The 20,243-nt window shown below is 15.1% G+C and overlaps 2 protein-coding genes across 7 annotated transcripts in view; one reads left to right on the plus strand and one right to left on the minus strand.

Moving 5' to 3' along the window:
• LOC107995733 (uncharacterized) overlaps positions 1–6,146 on the minus strand; it is a 65,481-nt gene extending 59,335 nt beyond the window's left edge. For both annotated transcript variants that reach the window (XM_062072056.1, XM_062072055.1), the window contains exon 1: positions 6,008–6,146. The gene's annotated coding sequence lies outside the window, so the exon portion shown is untranslated. The remainder of the gene's footprint in view (positions 1–6,007) is intronic.
• A 118-nt stretch (positions 6,147–6,264) lies between these two features.
• On the plus strand, positions 6,265–18,442 carry LOC107992904 (NADH dehydrogenase [ubiquinone] flavoprotein 2, mitochondrial). Of its 5 annotated transcripts, none has more exons than XM_062072060.1 (5): positions 6,265–6,340; positions 6,442–6,487; positions 17,123–17,185; positions 17,319–17,777; positions 18,036–18,442. In XM_062072060.1, the coding sequence occupies exons 2-5, from the start codon at positions 6,461–6,463 to the stop codon at positions 18,207–18,209; spliced, it is 723 nt and encodes a 240-aa protein (XP_061928044.1). In that variant the 5' UTR covers positions 6,265–6,340; positions 6,442–6,460; the 3' UTR covers positions 18,210–18,442. The 5 variants fall into 5 exon arrangements, with proteins under 5 accessions (XP_061928044.1, XP_061928043.1, XP_061928042.1 ...); XM_062072059.1 differs by having other exon boundaries at positions 6,271–6,327; positions 6,406–6,487; XM_062072058.1 differs by lacking the exon at positions 6,265–6,340 and having other exon boundaries at positions 6,348–6,487.
• Positions 18,443–20,243: the final 1,801 nt, after the last annotated feature.

Consider the following 20,243-nt stretch of genomic DNA (forward strand, 5'->3'; position numbering starts at 1 on the left):
ATTTCAATAAATAAATAATAATTAACATTTTTAAAAGTTTACAAAATAATTTATAAAAAAAAAAATTATAATAAATTTATATACTTATATTTTTCAAATCATAGTTATCAGAATAATAAAAATATTAATATCATTTTGATAAATATTGTACTACTTTATATATAATTAAATAAATTGTGAATAGATTTAGTAAATCAAAAAAAAAAAAATTTGTACAATAATACATTTAAAAAAAAATTGTAACACTTCATTTATTAATATAATTTTAATAAATAAATAATATATATAATATGAAAAATATGAAATATTTTTAATCAAGTAAAAAAATTTGAGGAATTTCATATTGAATATACAATATAAAAATAAATGTTATAAATTTTATAAGATTTTTTCTAATAAATATAAAATTAGATTAGTACAAATTTAGATAGTAATATGAGACATTGTCATTTTTGAAGAAAGAAATTATGTAAAATATTAATAAAAATATTGAAGAATGTATTAATTGAAATGAATATACAAATATAATATACAGTCAAATATAATAAAATAATTTATTCTTATTATTTTGCAATAATAGCATATTTAAATTATACTTTTTGAATAATTATGATAAACGATGAATTTTAATTAGCACGATGAACAATGTATTTCTATAATTTGTGTTAAAATCTTTAGAAAAAAAATTTAAAATTTAATTTAATTTAAAATTATATTAAAAATGTTTAATATAATTATATATATATTTAAAATTTTAAAATAATATTATTATTAGTCAAATTTCTATATTTCATATTTCTATCAATTTATCATTTCATTTTTCCTAATTTTATCGTAATAAAATAAGATTTTAACACAAATACTTTAAATCTTCATTAGTAAAAATAATTGTAAACTATATTATTGTATATATATATTAAAACTATATAATTATATAATGTGATTTTGTTGATTTTTTAAAAATTACATTCTTTAAATTAAATTAAATTTTACTTTAATAAACGCACATAGAAATTTTTTATTATAGTCGAAATATTCGTTAAATAAATAAAATTGAAAGATAACTATTAATAATTTCTGGAAAAATCTTTTCATTATCATAATATTTGAAATATAATCTTTATATCCTATTTTATTTGTATTTTTTTCTTTATATTCTTCAAAATCAATAATAATTTAGAAAAAAAAATTGTGATATTCCGTTAAAATTTTAATAAATATTTAAAAAATAGAAAAAATATATATGTAATAAATATTTCTATAGTTATATTTCATAAATTATTAAAATATAAATATATAAATATTGTAACATAAAAAAATTTGTACAAAATATCACATATATCACATATATACTTATAAAATGATATTGAATTACAAAAACATTACCAAATATGTAGTGAAAAAACATAAAAAAATTAATGATTATTTTATCATTTCTTTATTAATTAAGAACTATTTAAGAATAATTGCAACAAAAGTTATTAAAAAATTTAAAAATACTTTAAAAATTAGAAAATTCGTTAGTACTGTATGTTATTTTTTTATAAGAGATTTATAAGATCAAATATATAATTAAATAATTTAAAAAATATTATATAAGAAAAAGAGTATTAAAAAAGAAATTACAATTTACAAACAAATTTATAAAATATTATTTATAAATAAAGAAAATAAAATAATATTTAAAATATGTAATAATGAAGTAATAATTTTAAATTTAGTTTCTTTTAAATAAATTACACTATTTAAAAATTTAATTTTAATATTATCAATAATGCATGTCAAATAAAAAAAAATAAATATATATTTAGTATAAGAAAACTGAAAGAATATAATAATATATTTAATTTTATTAATTTAATTTTATTTAATAAGCCATTATATTTTTCAATTAGATCTATTTTATAGTATATATCTTATCCATTCACAAAGAAAATCAAGGAATAGAAAAAAATAATTCAATTATTAGAAGTAAATAATATGTGAAAACTTGTCAAGAGATTGAATTTGATATTTTTATAACGAATATTTTAAATAACGATTTTAAGAATTTCTAAATTATATTAATACATGGGAACTACATCAATTACAAAGCTGAAATATAAAAAAGATGAAAGTTTTTCTCATACTTACATTATTTTCCATTGATGGCATTTTGAATAGATAAAAGTAAAAAATTTTTTAATCTTTGAATTATCGATTCAAAGCAAAAGATTTCTTTGATAAAGAAATCTATTATAGCATCAACAATACATTCTTTATTCATAATGTATTTTATATTTATTAAATATTAAATAAAAAAATATTTTTAACATCGGATGATATATAATGTAATAAATAAATAATTTTTTATTTTTAAACTTAATTAAATTTTTAGTTTCTTTTCCCACATACTTATGATTTTATGATTAATATTATTAAATTAATATTAAAATTATTAAATTTTTATTTTATAGAAAACAAATAAATCATTTATAGAAATATAAGAATATAAGAATATAAAGAATATAAAGAAATATAGAAAATATACTATATAAATATATAGAATTACAGAATTATAAAATATAAAGAATAATAAGAAATTAATATTAAATTAATTAATTAATATTATAAAATTATAAAATTATAACTTTAAATAAATATAAAATTAACATAACAAAATTAATTTAAAAACATTATAAATATAAAACTATTAATTATTAAAAACAAGATAATGTGATTATTTAAAATATCTTATTAGTTTGTAATATTTATAAATTATATATATTTATAATAATATTTATAATATTATTTATATATTATTATATATTTATAATAATATTTATAAATATTTTATAAATTATATTGTAATAATATTATGTAATTTTATTTAAGAAAACAAAATTATTCTTCACTAGTCCTTTATGTATTAATCTATGAATAAATATATATACGCTCTTTAAAATCATTTAACTTTTATTTGAAATATTATCTAATAATATTTAAATAAGTTAATTTATCATATTATTTTATTTATTCTATTATTATTTATTTTACTGTATTATATTATTATTAATTTTTTAATTATTTCTATCTAAGTTTTATACATTAAATTCATGTTACAAACTTTATTACAAACCTTAGAAATTTTATCTGTCTTTAAATTTTTATTTTTATCAATTATCATAACAATATAATAATAATATTATTTATATTATTTTCTTTTTAAAAGAAGTGTCTTTTTTTTATAAATTTTTTTTTAATTATTTACGATATATCTTTTTTTTAAATATCTAATTTAAATAAAGGTATTCTTCTCTTTTTTTATGTTTCAATATACATTTTACATTTTATATTTTTTGATCGATTTTAAAAGGAATCACTATAATTAATTCTTTTTTGAATATTATTTAAAAAATGTTTTCTTATCGACTTCGATAACATTAATATAATAAAATATTTATTATTAATTAAATTAATTAAATATCATTAAAATATAAGAATATAATATCTTGTCTAAGTAATTGCTGAATAATTTTAAATTGATTGTTCTATCTTAATTATTTAATAAAAAATTCATGAAATTATGATAATTTTTTTTGTTTTTACTTATAATGAAAACTTTTTGAAAAAAAAACACTTTGTAAATATTTTTTTAATATTTAAGATAGGTATAGACAAATTTAAATTAAATTTGCATTAAATTTAACTCAAATTTAGCAGTGATAGTTCGTAAGAATTTATAATGATAAGATTATAATAATAAAACTAAATATATACTTATAACATATTTTTCCTTGTTTTTTTAACTTTAAAAAAAAGAGAACAAACTATTTGTTCTATTATTTGCCTAACTAGTCAGATCTTTATAGTTTGCATTGAATGCAATTTTAATATTGAATATAGCGATCAAAATATTGCAAAATCAATATTCTTGGATTTTGTAATTATTAATTATTGATTTTGTAATTAACTTTTATCGTAAAATACAAATATTAATTGTTATATATAAAAAAAATAAAAAGTAATATTGTATTATAAAAAAAAATGGTTTTTAAATAAATATACAAGGTATTTCCAAAAATAAAAGAACATCCGCAAATTGGAGATTTCCTAAGATAATTTCAAACAACATTTTTCTTTGCAAAAACTTTCGTTATAGTTTTATTAATTATTAAAAATATATAATTATGAGTTAATAATATATAATTATGAGAAAATATTGATCAATCATAAAACACATAGCTTAATCCAATATAATATAACAAATTTTCAGGAATCTTCTGTTTACAGATGTTCTAATATTTTTAGGATATGTATTATATATGTATATAAATTTATTATATATGTATATAAATTTAATGATAATAAAAGAGAAACCTTCTTTTTATATTATCTTTTATATAACCTTCATTTTATAGTAAATAAAGTTCAATTCTTATAGAAACTATTAAAGTTTATATTTTTAATCTAAATTCTGTATATTTATAAAATTATAAAATATTTATAAAATATTTATAAAATACATACATATAATTATAAATATACATACATATAGAATAATATCACCATCAGTTCTTATATATTTTATATTATATATTTTATGTTTGTTTTATAAATTTTATATATCATTTCATTATTTTTTGATAAAATATATTTATAAATAGTATTTAATAAAATATAAGATTTTTTACCAAATTCATATCAATTTACTTTTTTTCATCATTAAAAACTGTTTTCCAATCCTTTATGATTTATTTTTTTGCATTTAAAAATTTTTTAATAATTAAATATTTTTATATAAATAAGTTTTATATAAATAAGTTTTAATATTTTTATATAAATTTCTTTTCTTTGATTTTGAAATAATTTTTTTTTAAAAAATATAAATCATTCGAATGTTATTATAACTTCTTGATATTTTATATAATTATATGGAATATGATGTACAAATGATCATTACTTGAAAAAGTTATTATATATATTTTTTTTTGTAATTTTTATAACTATCTCATTTTTTTGCAATTTAATAAAATAAAGAATAAAAGAAAAAACAAGAAAGAATAAATCTTTTTTATATATCGAAATTAGTTTTTTTTTATTTTTATTTCATCAAATATATATATTATATATTTTTTTTTGATTAATGAATTGTATATATTGAATTTCTTTAATTTATGATAAAATTCTATAATTATTAAGAGCAATTACTTTTTCATTTTTCTATTTATTTATAAATTTTTATTTTTTATTTTTATTTTATTTTATTTTTTTTATTTTTTAAAATATTTTTTACATTATTGATATAAATATGATTTGTTATATTTTATTTATTGAATTCATGTTAAATTTATAATTATATAAACTTAATTAATTGATTTAAAAAGCTAGCAATTTCAATATTAATTTTATAAAAAATATTACTTTTATAATTCATATTACTTTCATAAAACATTTTATTTTTTGCTTTATCAATTGGCAGATAAAAATTAAAATTGATATACAAAAATGTCATCAAGACTTATTAATTAAATTGTAAACAATTTAAATTTATTAATAATATTGAAATAGAACAAAACATCTCTATTTCTGTTATATTATTCCTTTATTCTGTTTTATTTTATCTAATATAAACTGTAATTATTTATATCTTATTAAATAAATCTTAATAAATATTTTTATTAACAATTTTTTTTAATCTTTAGAATCGATAATGCTCATTATCATCGATATAATCTCTCTTTTCCGCTCTCTCTTTCTATATTTATATATATATATATATATGAGAGAGGGAGGGAAATAAATATATATATAATAAAATATGATATGAACTTCTATTCAAATATATACTCTCCTTTGTAATGTTCTTTACTTAATAATAATTATCTTTTATAATCTTTATATAAATATATCTTTTATAAATATAATTAAAGAAATTCAGACTTTTTTCAAATTAAATATTATATTTTTATAATTTCAATTTATAATGATATTAATAATACTAAAGAAAAAAAATGTTAATACAAACCAATAATAAAAAATGTTGATATATTCTTCAAAATATATATTTACTAGATATTAAATTTAATTTCTGAAATGTTCAACATGTATATTATCACAAAACTTTTGTTTTCAAAAATTAACAAAAATATTCCAATTATTTATTTAAATATTACGAATTAATTTAATATATTCACTACAACTTTTATATATACACTGCATTTATGATAATTAAAACAACTACTGAGTCAATAAATTGAAGAATAGTGAAGATGATATTGCATTCACTTGTAAGAGTTCATCTGATGATATATCTAAAAGAACTGAAGCAGGTGATTCGAGTTCAAAGTACTTTCACTATGTTAGTTCTACAGTTTGTTCTTCTTCTTTCTCTTTTCTAATTCACTTCTTTTTTGTACTTATTAGTGTAATAACCTGAAATAAGAATGATTGGTTTTGCAGTAATTGATATTCTGGGTCAATGATGATTGACCAGCTAGTTGTCCTCGTAAGTAAATCAATTTCTTTGAAATTTATTTACTTAAGAAAAAACGAAATAAAAAAAAATAATAAGAGAAAAAAAATAAAATAAATATAATATAATATACATATAATACACATTCTTGTTATATATAATATATATTGTAATATAATATAATATGTATTAACAATATATTATTAATATATAATGTAATATTATTGTTATTACTGTTAATATATATTGTAATATTATATGGTATAATAATAAATAATAAATAATAATAATAATAAATAATGAATAATAATAAATAATAGTTGTTTTAAATAATATTAATTAACTTTCATTATATAATATATAGATATGTATATATATTTGATTGATTTTTTCATAAAAATATATATAGTTTTAATAAACACATTATAATACATTTTATTTGTTACAATTTATTTATTAATATTTTGTATATTAAAAAAAAAACAAGTAAAATAAGATTTTACATATTATTTTCATCAATCAAATATTTATTTAATATTTAAATATTCCTTAAATTATTTAAATATTTCAAAAATGATTTTTTATTAGTTTTTTATTAATTTACAATATAGTCTTTTCATGAAATTATTATCAATAAATATATTAAAATTTTACATACATAGATATAAGATATTTACATACATTCAAGATAAAATAAATATATATAGATAAATATTATTTGTTTCATGTCATGCTTATATAATTCATAACTCAAATTTAAAATGTGAAAGAAAGATATATATCATTGCATAGCTATTCTCCTCTTGCTTTTCTTTTCTCACGATGTGAGAACATTTGACGACTTTTTCATGAAAGACGGATTCATGAAAACAGATATGCAAATTTGATTTCATAAGAATTCGTAAAATAAGAAACCAATTATTCAGGTAGCTTGATCCAATTATATATTGGTAATTCTATATCATCTATGATAGTCAATAGCGTAACACATTCGAAATTTATGTTACATTTAATTATTATTTAATAATTTAATTGCATCTATTCGTTGTTAAATTACTTAATTTAAAATAATTTAAGAAATTTAATTATTTCGAAACTGTTTTCTTTTTTAATTAATATTCCATTAAATATTTTATATATGAACAGAAACCAATGAATTTTTATTATATTCTTAATTGAATTATAATTATAAAATTATATAATATAAATTATAAATTATAATATATAAATAATTTGTTAAATATTTTTATATAATAAAAAATTTTTCATATGAAAAATTTTATATATTAAGAAAAAGTAAAGTTTTATTAAATATTTATTTAAATACTATAATAAAATCTCAATAGCAAATAAAATTATTTGTAACATTATTAATATATTAGAAAATTAACGGTTATTTTGAATTCGTGATCGTATCCTAAACGAATTAGGATTTTTCAAACATGAAATAGAATGTAAGAGAAAAAGTAAGATATTATGAAATGTTATCATTTTTATTTTTTCAAAAATTATTCTTGCAATAATATAATATAAGCAATAATAATTTTTGAAAAAATAAAAATGATTATATATATATATAGCATATGTTATATATTTATATGTATTTAATTTTAAAGTTCTTTTTTCAACATTCTTAATGTGATTTAATGATTGAAAAATTATTAATTAATTAAATTATTAATTGATTAAATGTTTGTGTTTAAACATTTATTTTAAATTATAAAAATAGTATTTTTGTTATTATATGAATATTATATTGAATAATATTCAAATCTAATATAAATATTATTATTATAATTAAGATATGCGAATATTTTATTATCGCTTTAAAGAGCACATTTCACTTCTATTTATTAGAAAATTTATTTTTGGATTATTTTAATAAGTTCATATTTTACAATTAAATTCTAAAATGAATTTGTATATTTTATGAAACATTATTAAAAATATAGAAATTAATAAGATATTTAATAATGAAGACCACAAAGATAATAATAACATATAATATTAGCGTTATTTTTTTAAATTTTTTAAATTTTTTTAAATAATATTTGAAGACATTCAAGAATTTTGAAATTGTGATATGATTATTTTTGCAACATTTTATGCAAATTTAATATATTATATTATATGTATATATACATGTTATATTGTATATTATATCATATATTATATATATAATTTTATTTATAATTTTTTTTTTTACTAATTTTACTTATAATTATATTTTATCTTTTTGACATTAGAAACTTATATGTTTACTTATATATTATAATTATTATATGTTTACTTATATATTCTACTTTCATTCGTTCTTTTTTTTTTACATGCTATACTATACTATTCTGTCTCATATTATATTATATAATATATTGTATATATTATAAAATATTATACTATATATTATAGAATTGCATTATATATGATATATTCATTATTTGTATATATAATATATATATATATATTAATTATTATATATAAAACTTAAATTTAAAATGTTCATAACTCATTGCACAAAAAGATCAAATGTTTTCTTTTTAATCTTCTGTTAGTATCTGTATAGCAATCAATTGCCATTTTATTAATGCGATTATCAATTTGGTATTTATTTTTAAAATTATTTTTTTTTATTTTACTGGTAACATTATTTTTTTATATCTTCATTAACGATGTCATGAAATCATTTATTCCATTTTTCTTAAAATTGTTGCCTGTTCTGATTTAATCTTCTTCGTTGAATTTTGATGCAGTCCAAAGTATTCTATATATTCACAATAATTAGAAAGATATATATTTTCTGTTTTAAATTAATTTTTAGTTTTGAATCTTTTCCAATTAGTTAATAAAAATCTTAAAAATACAGAATACTCAATAATTTTTGGTTGTATAAATAAAACCAAAAAGATTTTATTATTTAAACTAAAAAATATAAAAAACGAAAATATAAAATAAAATTTTTTCATACGAAACTTTGCTTTTATATCATATAAATTAAATTTAAAAATTTTTTCAAAAATGTAAATAAAATTAGTTAATCCTTGCTTAGATATAAATAAGCTATCAATTATACATTTGAAAATAAACAAAAAATAAGACTTAATATTGTTTAAGTCCTTATTTTTAAAAAATCAAGATTGAATGTATGCAATCTAGAAATTATATAATCAAATGAATTTTCAAAATCGATTTTGTAAAATAATTTTTAAATACGAAAAAAATATATTTTATTTTTTTGTTATTTTCACATAAACAAATAATTTTTTATCAACAATTCATCCATATAGAGAATTAGTTTTATTTGTATTTAAAAAATTTTTAGTAATTTATTCAAAAAAACCTATACAATTTTGATAGTTTTGATTTTCTTTTCATTTTAAGTCATCTCTTTGATTTTATTTATATCATAAATTAATTATTTTTGTATTTATTTTATTTTTTATTTCTTTTATATTTTTACTTTAAATTTTTTATCCAATCAAAGAAATAAAGTTTTATTAAACTGAAATATTTTAAATCTTCAAATATTTTAAATTTATCATATAATAAATCTTACAATTTTTCATATCATAATTTTTATAATAATTTCTTTTCTATTAAAATGATTAATTTAACAAAATGATTTATTAATATGATTGTTCTTGAATTTGTTATTTTATGATTGGTAATTAATTTATCGACCTTATTGAATAATATTTATGAAACTATTTCTTGTTTTAAATAAATTGTTATTATAATTAGTTAGTTCTTGTTTTTCATTTTTGTATATATTTTGATTTGTCGTTGTATTCATAGATTTAATAATATATATTTCATACTTCTATATTTTGTTAATTTTTTGATGAATTGCATTTTGCTAATTAAATTCTTAGCTATTATTAACATTATGTTTTTTTGAATTAATTTCTTTTTGCCTTTCTTCTACTTTTTTTCTTATTTTATAAATATACTTCATAATTAACTTAATAAATACACTTTTTAATTAAAAGTTAGTTATTTTTTGTGATAAATTGTTATTATATTTAATTGTTATATTTTTATTATATTGTCAGATAAATTTCATCTTTTGAGCATAAGTGTGAAAAATTAAATACATATATATTGATTCTCTATTATACTAAATTTTAGTCTATCCATACTCTTGATAATTGATACATTACAATGTATTTTTTTTACTTCTATATTTTTTTATTTGTATAATATTTGCTAACTTTATTATTAATATTGTGAATTAAACAGTATTTATGTATAGTATTTATATGTAATATGTATATATAATATAATATAATATGTAATATATATATATAATATGTAATATGTAATATGTAATATGTATATATAATATGTAATATATATATATATATATATGGCTAAGTTTTATATATATATATATATATATATATATATATATATATATATATAATATAATATCTATATATATTATATTTATATATAAATTTAAAAAAACATTGTAGAATTTCGTTTATAACATTAATATAATTTCATTAAATAAATAATATATATATATTCTTAGAAATCCAAATTAATAATCTATAATAATTTACAAAAAAATTGCGATATTTATTTATTTTTAAAACACTAAAAATATATAAATAAATATATTGAAAATAAATATCTAAAAAATATAAAAATATATATATACTCAAATAAGTATTTGTACAGTTATATTGCGTATAAATATTATAATTTAAACATAATTTAAACTTTAAAAAAAAGACAACAATTTATTTAAAATATCTTGTTGTAAAAAATGGGAATATAGAATATACGAAATCATTTATAATTACGAATTATGAAAACGTTAAATAATCCATAGTATAAAAAAGTATAAAAAATCAAAGTAGTTTCCTTTTTTATTTATTATGAATTAAGAACAATTTATTATTATTATTATTATTATGAATTAAGAACAATTTAAAAATAATTTCAACAAAAGTTGTCAAAAAATTTAAAAATACTTTAAAAATTAAAAAATTTATTAATTATTTATTATATATCAAGTCATGTCATAAAATAATTTATAAAAAATGAAAGAAGATAAAAAAAATTGTGAAAAAATTACAAATAATGTAATTTATAAACAAATCTAAAGTTTTGAAATATTATAATATTATAATAATATAAGAAATCTCAATTTCTTTTTTTTCAAAATAAATTATTTCATTTAAAAATTGTGTTTGTAAATCATATTGTTTATAAATTATATATAATTTTTTCTTTAATCTTATAATATTATTATAAGATTATTATATTCTTTAATCATTTATATTTATTTTATATATTATTTTATATATTATTTTATATATTATTTTATATATTATTTTATTTATTTTAATATTAAAAGATAATTTTTTTACTTATAAGATTGCATCATTTTACCAAGATGTAGAAAATGTTTAGAATAGATCTAGATTCTGTTTCGTAACATAATGATAACATGACTTAACATAGAACAAAGGAATTTAAACAATATATATATATAATATATAATATATATTTCATTTATATTTTAGTTTAGTTTAGTTTAGTTTAGTTTTGTCCTTTTTTTATATTATTTTATTTTATTTATTATATTATTAAAGTATTTTTCGTTTCGAATGAATTTAACAATGATTTATTTGACCATATTTTCATATATATTATAATTAGTTTCTAAAATATTAATAAAAACTCTGTATAATGTTATACAATAATAGTTACATACGCAAAATATTAAATACTACTAAATACTATAATTCAGATGTATAACGTCTATAAGCAGAATTCAATATACAATAGTGAAAATTTTTTATTTAACCTTGAAAATTAATATATATCTGAAGTTAAAATTTTATACTCTTCTTATTTGCTTTCTTATTATCTAATTTCAAATTTAATCCAATTTCAAATTGATCGGCGAAACTTTAACCAAATTTTTTTAAACATAAGGAAAACTAAAATCAACTATCAATTATATATGGAAAAATTTACTTAAAATATAATCAATTTACAATATACTTCAAACTCATTAAGATGACAAAGAAAAAACTAATCGGCAGATTAATCAAAAATTAAATTATCTAAATTTTCTTAAATTAATCTATGAAAAGAACAAAAACTATAGAATATTATAAACAATAAATAAATTACAATTAATTTATATGTAAAGAAATTATATTAAAAGAGAATACATTATATATAAAAAAAATACATTAAAAGAAATTATTAATATAATAAATGATATAAAATGATATTGATATTTTTAGAGTAATACTAGAGATTTTTACATGATATTTTTTACAATATTTAATTTTGGTTAGAATACAAATATAATCTGAAGAGTATAGATGATCACTTTATTCAAAATTATTTTATTTAAAAAAAAATTTTATGATAAACATTTACAAATTAATTTTCCTGAAAACAACGAATTCTTTCAGATATTCTTTCGGATACTTTTTCGAGTCTAAATTGAAAAATTTTCCTTAGTTTGGAAATATCGCATAATTATGAGATTAATCTGTAATGTTATTGTTTAAATACTTCGTGAATAAATCTCGATACTCTAAAATGGACATGGAAAAAAATTTCGAAGATTCAATATAAATTATTTTTCAAATTGAAGAAAAATCACAAATTATCAAACAATCAGAAAATATAAATCTTGTAAATTATTTAAACTGTCAAAATTTTTAAATTAAATTCACAGAATATTAAATTATAATATATAGAATATAGAATATAAAATATTAAATATATAGAATATTAAATTATAATATATTATAATATTATTATATTAATATTATAATATATATTAAATTCTAAAATTTATGAATTATTCAGAATTTTAAAACTGTTAAATAATTAGAATGTATCAGTAAATTTTGAGAACTTATTTATGAATTATCAGAATTAATCGAATCATCAAAATTTGTTGAACTTAGAATTTAAAATTGAATTATTAGAATTGATTAAACTTTTCCAAGTTTTCAGAACTTTTTTATTTAATTTTCATGAAAATCTGAATTTTGAATTCATATTTTTGAATTTTATTAACTAATTTTATAAACTAATTTTATTAATTCATTAATAAATATCAGCTCATAAAAGGAAATGGAACTAAAAATTATTATATCTATTAAAAAAAATAATAAGTTAAAAATTCTACTAAATTTATTATTCTTTATGAAAAATAATAAAATAAAAATAATTATAATAATTATTATTATAATAATTAATAATAATTATAGTCTTAAAAGAATTCTATAATAAATAGATTCTACATTGTATTAAATAGAAATACGAAATCAATTTCATCCCAAATAGAGTTAGGTAACATAGACATATATATATATATATATATATATATATATATATACACACACACATATATATGTTCAAATGTACAAAAAATATAAAAAAATCAATATAAAGATCATTATAATGTAATTTTATATTTTTGATTTTTCTTCGGCCAATTGCCGAAAGAAAAATAGAAGTAAGTATATAACATAAATATTCTAAATCTATCATTGTATATTCCATATTTTCCTTTATTTTTTTTTTTTTCTTACTATTTAAATAACAGTATACTTTTAGAAATTATATTTCTAAAAATCTTGATACACATCGAAACAATATATGTTTATGTTTATATTTAACTTTATGTTTCTGTAAAAAAATTCAAGTACTATATATTAGATTTAGAAAAGAATTGCCACATTTAATAAAATTAAAAAATAAAGCAACAATCCACTAGACTATCGTAAACAATAAAATAACTGTACGTGAAAAGAAAGAGAAAGAGAAAGAGAAATTATAATAATTGAATTTTATAAAAAATATATTTTCATAAGAATTTTTATATGTATTATCAAATTTCTAAAATAGATAATGAAATTTAATAAATGATATATTTATTTGCATAAATTTGAAAATATAAATTTTTAAATAGATATATAAATTGAAATCAATATATTATAATCAGAATTCTTTAATTAATATATAATTAATCATTTATATTATCTATTTAATTATCTATTTAATTATCTATTTATCTATTTATATTACAATTTTACTTGAACAGTTACATAATTAAAATACATATTAATAATTATTAAAATTATATGTATTTATTTTTTAAATATTATTTTATTTGAAATTTATTAAAAAATATAGCAAATAAAGTAGAAATAGAGAAAATATTTAAAAAAATTATTATATAATTATATTAGTATAACATCGTATAATTAAATATTTAAAAAATTAAATAATTAATTATATATGTAAGTATTTTTAGAATCCTATTTATATAATAAATGTATATTATATGTATTACGGTTTTATTATACATATTTTGAAAATAAATTTTTCAAAGTTCTATACCTGCAAATGTATACATTGTATATATATATGAAAAATATTGGATCGAATATATAGATATACTATTCATACGATTAATATGTATTTAACATTGCAAGTACATATATGTACTTTGCACATTATATATTTATATTACATATATATTCTATATATTATATGTATTATATATATTCTATATATTATAAATATGAATGAAAAATGATATCAAGAAATGATAAAAAGGAAATAATACTCATTTCTAAACAAAATAAATATACCAACTACATAACATATAAATTCGACAATGTAATTTAAATTATTCTACATACATATTTTTCATTTAAATGTAATAAAATAGCAAAAAAAATCATATATTAATTTTTTAGGAATTATTGTAAAAAAAAGATTTCCCTTTACAAAATGTTTTTAAAACAAATCCTGAAAAAAGTTTTTTAAACTCTATAAAATGATTTGAATTTATAAAATTAAGAGAAAAATTAATTTTTTATAATAAAAAGCAATCTTTGAAAAAAATAAAGATTAAAAATAAAAACTTCGTACCTTATAATAATTTCAAATAGAACGTTATATGATTTTTTTTTTTACGTAATTGTATTTCAAATATGGATAATTTTTTGAAAATTTAAGGCAATATAAAATTTGAATAAAAAATGTTAAACATTATTTATATATCTTTAATATAAAATATAAAAATATATTTTTTATTTTATATATTTTTTATATTTTTTACACGTTTTTATTGAAAAGACACATATTGTGTATATTTTTACATATTTCATAATATATAAAAATTATATAAAAGTATATAAATATATATAATAATATACAAATATATTTATTCCCATTTCATTTAATACTTTTGTTTATTAAATTGTTTATAACTTAATAAATAAGCCTTAACTAATAGTCTTAATTTTTGTATATCATATTTTATAATTATTTTGATTTCTAGAATTCTAGAATTTTTTTTAAAGATATTCTATGAATATATGAATAATAGATTATCGTTAGATGATACAATAATGAAAGAACTATCTTACATTTTCATGTAATAAATTTGAATAAACTATTTTTTTATAATTTGATAAAATTATTATCAGACAAATTTTATTTATAATATTTATATATAAAATAAATTTTATTTTAGTCTTTTATAGAAGTATATTTATTATTTAAATATAGCGGTCAAAAATGGCAATTTTTGTTTTTAATTTCAAACATAGATGGCATCTTGCACAGAGAAGTACTATTTACGTCAAATTGCAATTTAAATATTAATTTCATCAAAATATAAAAAAGTAACGAAGCAAAGATCTATTAACAAAAAAAATATACGAATCAATAATCATGTTTCCATCTTTGTGTACAATTCGTACTTTTTTTGTAAGTTATTTATTATAATAATTTATATCATATTCTCATATCATAATCTCTTCAATAATCTTATGTAACTTTATTTATATATATTTTTCGCATATTTTTTATTTATCAAAATCAATTTTAAATTTTAAGTTAATAAGAATATTTTAAAATCCAGTTATTTTTCTTATTTTTCTTATTTCTTATCCTTATTTATTTAAAATAAATAAATTAAATAATTTCAATATCAATTAATATCAAGTATTTTTAAATATGTCTACATTATTAATATTATTTCCATTGTTCATTTACATACAATCTTGAAATTTTTTTTTGACTATAAATTATTTTTCTTTTAAGAAAATAAGATTTATTATATAAGAAAAGTAAATATTTTATATTCTAATATGAATTCATAATTAAATTAATATTAATCTTAATAAAAAATTTTATTTTCTTAAAAAAATTTATTTATGATATTAATAAAACATTTTTTTTTTATTATAGATTATTATATTCATAGCATTAATAAAATTCATTAAAATTATTACATAAAAATTGCTTTTGATTTTAAATATTTAACTTTTAAAATGAGATTTAATTAGATATTAATTTAAATATAAATTTATTTTAAAAAGTAATATATATAAATATATTATAATTAATAATATATAATTTTATATTATATATATATAATATAAAATATGTAATATACATTATATATATATTTTAAAATTCATAAACATATAATCTTTTAACTATCTTATAAGATACATCGAGCCATTTAATATTTAAAATTTTATATAATTTTCTACTATTATATTCAATTTCTATTATATTAGCTATTTAACATTATAAATTTTTGATTAATTTGATTAATGAATTAATAAATATGATTTCTATTAATAAAAATTTTTATTTCCCAAACAGAATTACAAAAATATTAGAGGATTACAAACTTCAATCATTCGTACTTCAGATCAATTGTTTGTTGTATGTATTATTATATATACATGTAAAATTAATAAAAATCATATAAAATAAAATAAATTAATAAAATTTCATATAAAACTATATTAATTAATATTATATTATATATACTATTGATTCATTTTTATTTTAATAGCATAGAGATAGTGAAGTTGATAATCCAAGTATACCATTTGAATTCAATGAAGCAAATAAAAAACGTATTGAAGCTCTTTTGAAAATTTATCCTGAAGGTCATAAACGTGGTGCAATGATACCTCTATTAGATTTGGCTCAACGACAACATGGATGGTTACCTATTTCTGCTATGCACAAAGTAGCAGAAATATTAAATATACCTCGCATGAGAGTTTATGAAGTTGCAACATTTTATACAATGTTTAACAGAAGACCAATGGGAAAATATCATGTACAAATTTGTACTTGTACTCCATGTTGGTTACGAGATTCTGATTCTATTGTAGAAGCTGTAACCAAGGCTACAAATTGTAAAGTTGGAGAAATGTCTGCAGATAAACTTTTCACAGTTTCTGAAGTAGAATGTCTTGGTGCTTGTGCTAATGCACCAATGTTTCAAGTTAATGATGATTATTATGTATGTTTATTTTAAATATTTTATGGAATTTTATTTTAAATATTTTATCTAATATACAAAATATCATATCATTTTAATTATATTTGTATATAAATTTATATTATATTTTGTATATAAATTTTTGAAATGAATATTTTTTTAATTATGCAAAAATTTTATAACTTACAAGTTATACTCTTGAACATTTATAAATATATTTATAATATAAAAATGTATATATATATATATATATATATATGTGTAACAAATATCTTACAGGAAGATTTAACTCCTGAAAGTGCTATTTCTATAATAAATGCATTTAAAAAAGGTGAAAGACCACCACCAGGACCACAAAATTCTCCTAGATTTGCAGCAGATCCAGCAGGAGGTTTAACATCATTAACATCTCCACCGCCAGGACCAGGATTTGGAGTTAGATCAGATTTATAATTTATATAATACATTATATAATTTTTTTAAATAGTTAAGAAATTTAGTATTGATTAAATATTTAAATAGATAATTTAATATTAAAAGGAAAAACTCAATTATATTTTAAAATTTGTTTCAATTCAATCAAATCTCTTTATTTTATGTAGCATTCAAAAAATAATCATTTTTAATTTATTTTCTATTTCTGCATCTATTAAAAATACGTTAAAATAAATTCTATCTCATTACTATTTTTGTCTCTATTTTACTTTATCTAATTTTTATACTTATTTTGATTTCTATCCTCTAAAAATGTTCCACAAACATATTAACATTTTTTATTAACTATTTTGTTACATATTAATAATCTCACAAAATAAATAAAAAATATTGATATACATTATAAATAATTATTAAATTATAATAATAATCATCAAAATATTAAAAAAAAAACTAAAGTATATTATAAAATATGTTAGCTGAAACAAAAACTACACAGATTAAATCATAGATATATTAATTACACATGTACATGTTCCTAATACATATTTAAATATATATATTCTAATAAAGAGATATATAATTATTATTAATGTAACAATTAAATAATAAATATAAATGCATAACATTTTTTATCAATATTAATTAAAATTTATATATAAACTATAACATTAATTATAATGTATATAATTTATATAGCATTTAAATAAAAATATCATATCAAAATATAATATTTCTAATATTATATTAAATATATTTGTTATTTATGATTCAAAAAAATTCTCAAAATACATTATTTAAGAAAATATTTAAAAAAATAACTTTTTTTATGAAATTTCAAGATAAACATTATTTTAAACGAAATCATTAGTTTAAAGATATATATTTTAATTTCAGTTAAAATATGATATAGAAAAAAAACAAAAAAAGTTAAAATTAAATCTTAAATTATTTTGAATAATTTATAATGTCTTCTTATTATATTATTGCAAATTCAAAGAACAATTTAGATTTATTCTATTTTACAAAAGTATTAAATATACTTGATAAAATGCCTGAAAAATTGAAATCAATTTTAAAATATAAAAAATTATTTTATTTTTGCAAAAATAATTTATGATTCTATGATTTTAAATATAAACGAATATTGACACAAAAACTATCTTATTATTTTCTTTCTTATTTCTTCAATTCTTATTTCAAATTCTAGATCTATTGATCTATATTTAATTTCAGGATTCTATTTTTGTCACATTGTCATTTCATTCTGTCTTCACTCTGTTTTACAAACTTAAACATTTATAATTTAATAAATAAGACATTTATAAATTATTAATTTTTGTATTTCTTTTGTTCCTTAGAATTGAGCCTTCTAAGATGTCCTACATGAATTTATCAATATTCTATATATCATAAGAAAAAAAATATATGATTTCTGTCAAAAAAATTTTAATCAATTATTAAAACACAAACTAATCAAAATCAAGTCAAAAAAATTGAATTTTTTTAAGTATGAAAGCATATAATAAAAAATATCAATTTGATATTATCTACCATAATTAAATCCTAATTCTTCAATAGAATATTTTCTGTATTTTTTAATTTGACTTTATTATCATATAACTTGCATTGAATACTTTAAATAATACGATAAATGTATTCGCAGCTTTTAAATCTTTTTCTTATATAAAGATATAGCTTAATACATTTATATAATATGATATGACAATATATTATAAGCATGATCATATTATTTTTCAGATATTTTAATTTTTTAATATTTTACTTTTTAATATTTTACTTTTTTCTTATATTATTATGATTATTAGTTATGTAAAAAGAAATAAATACAGCATATATAATCGTTATATGGTAGTCAAACGATGTTTCAATCTTGTCAATGTCATTTCTCATCATATCAGCAAGTCTTGTCTTATCAATATTTCTTAAACCATAAATTCTACATCATAATCTCCCAACATCTAGGAATTAACTGAAGTTTTGTTGATGAATCTGACTGGTAATCTCAAAACAAAATATAATTTTTTAAAA

The sequence above is a fragment of the Apis cerana genome, linkage group LG2 (assembly GCF_029169275.1).
Source record: "Apis cerana isolate GH-2021 linkage group LG2, AcerK_1.0, whole genome shotgun sequence".
Taxonomy (NCBI): Eukaryota; Metazoa; Arthropoda; class Insecta; order Hymenoptera; family Apidae; genus Apis; species Apis cerana.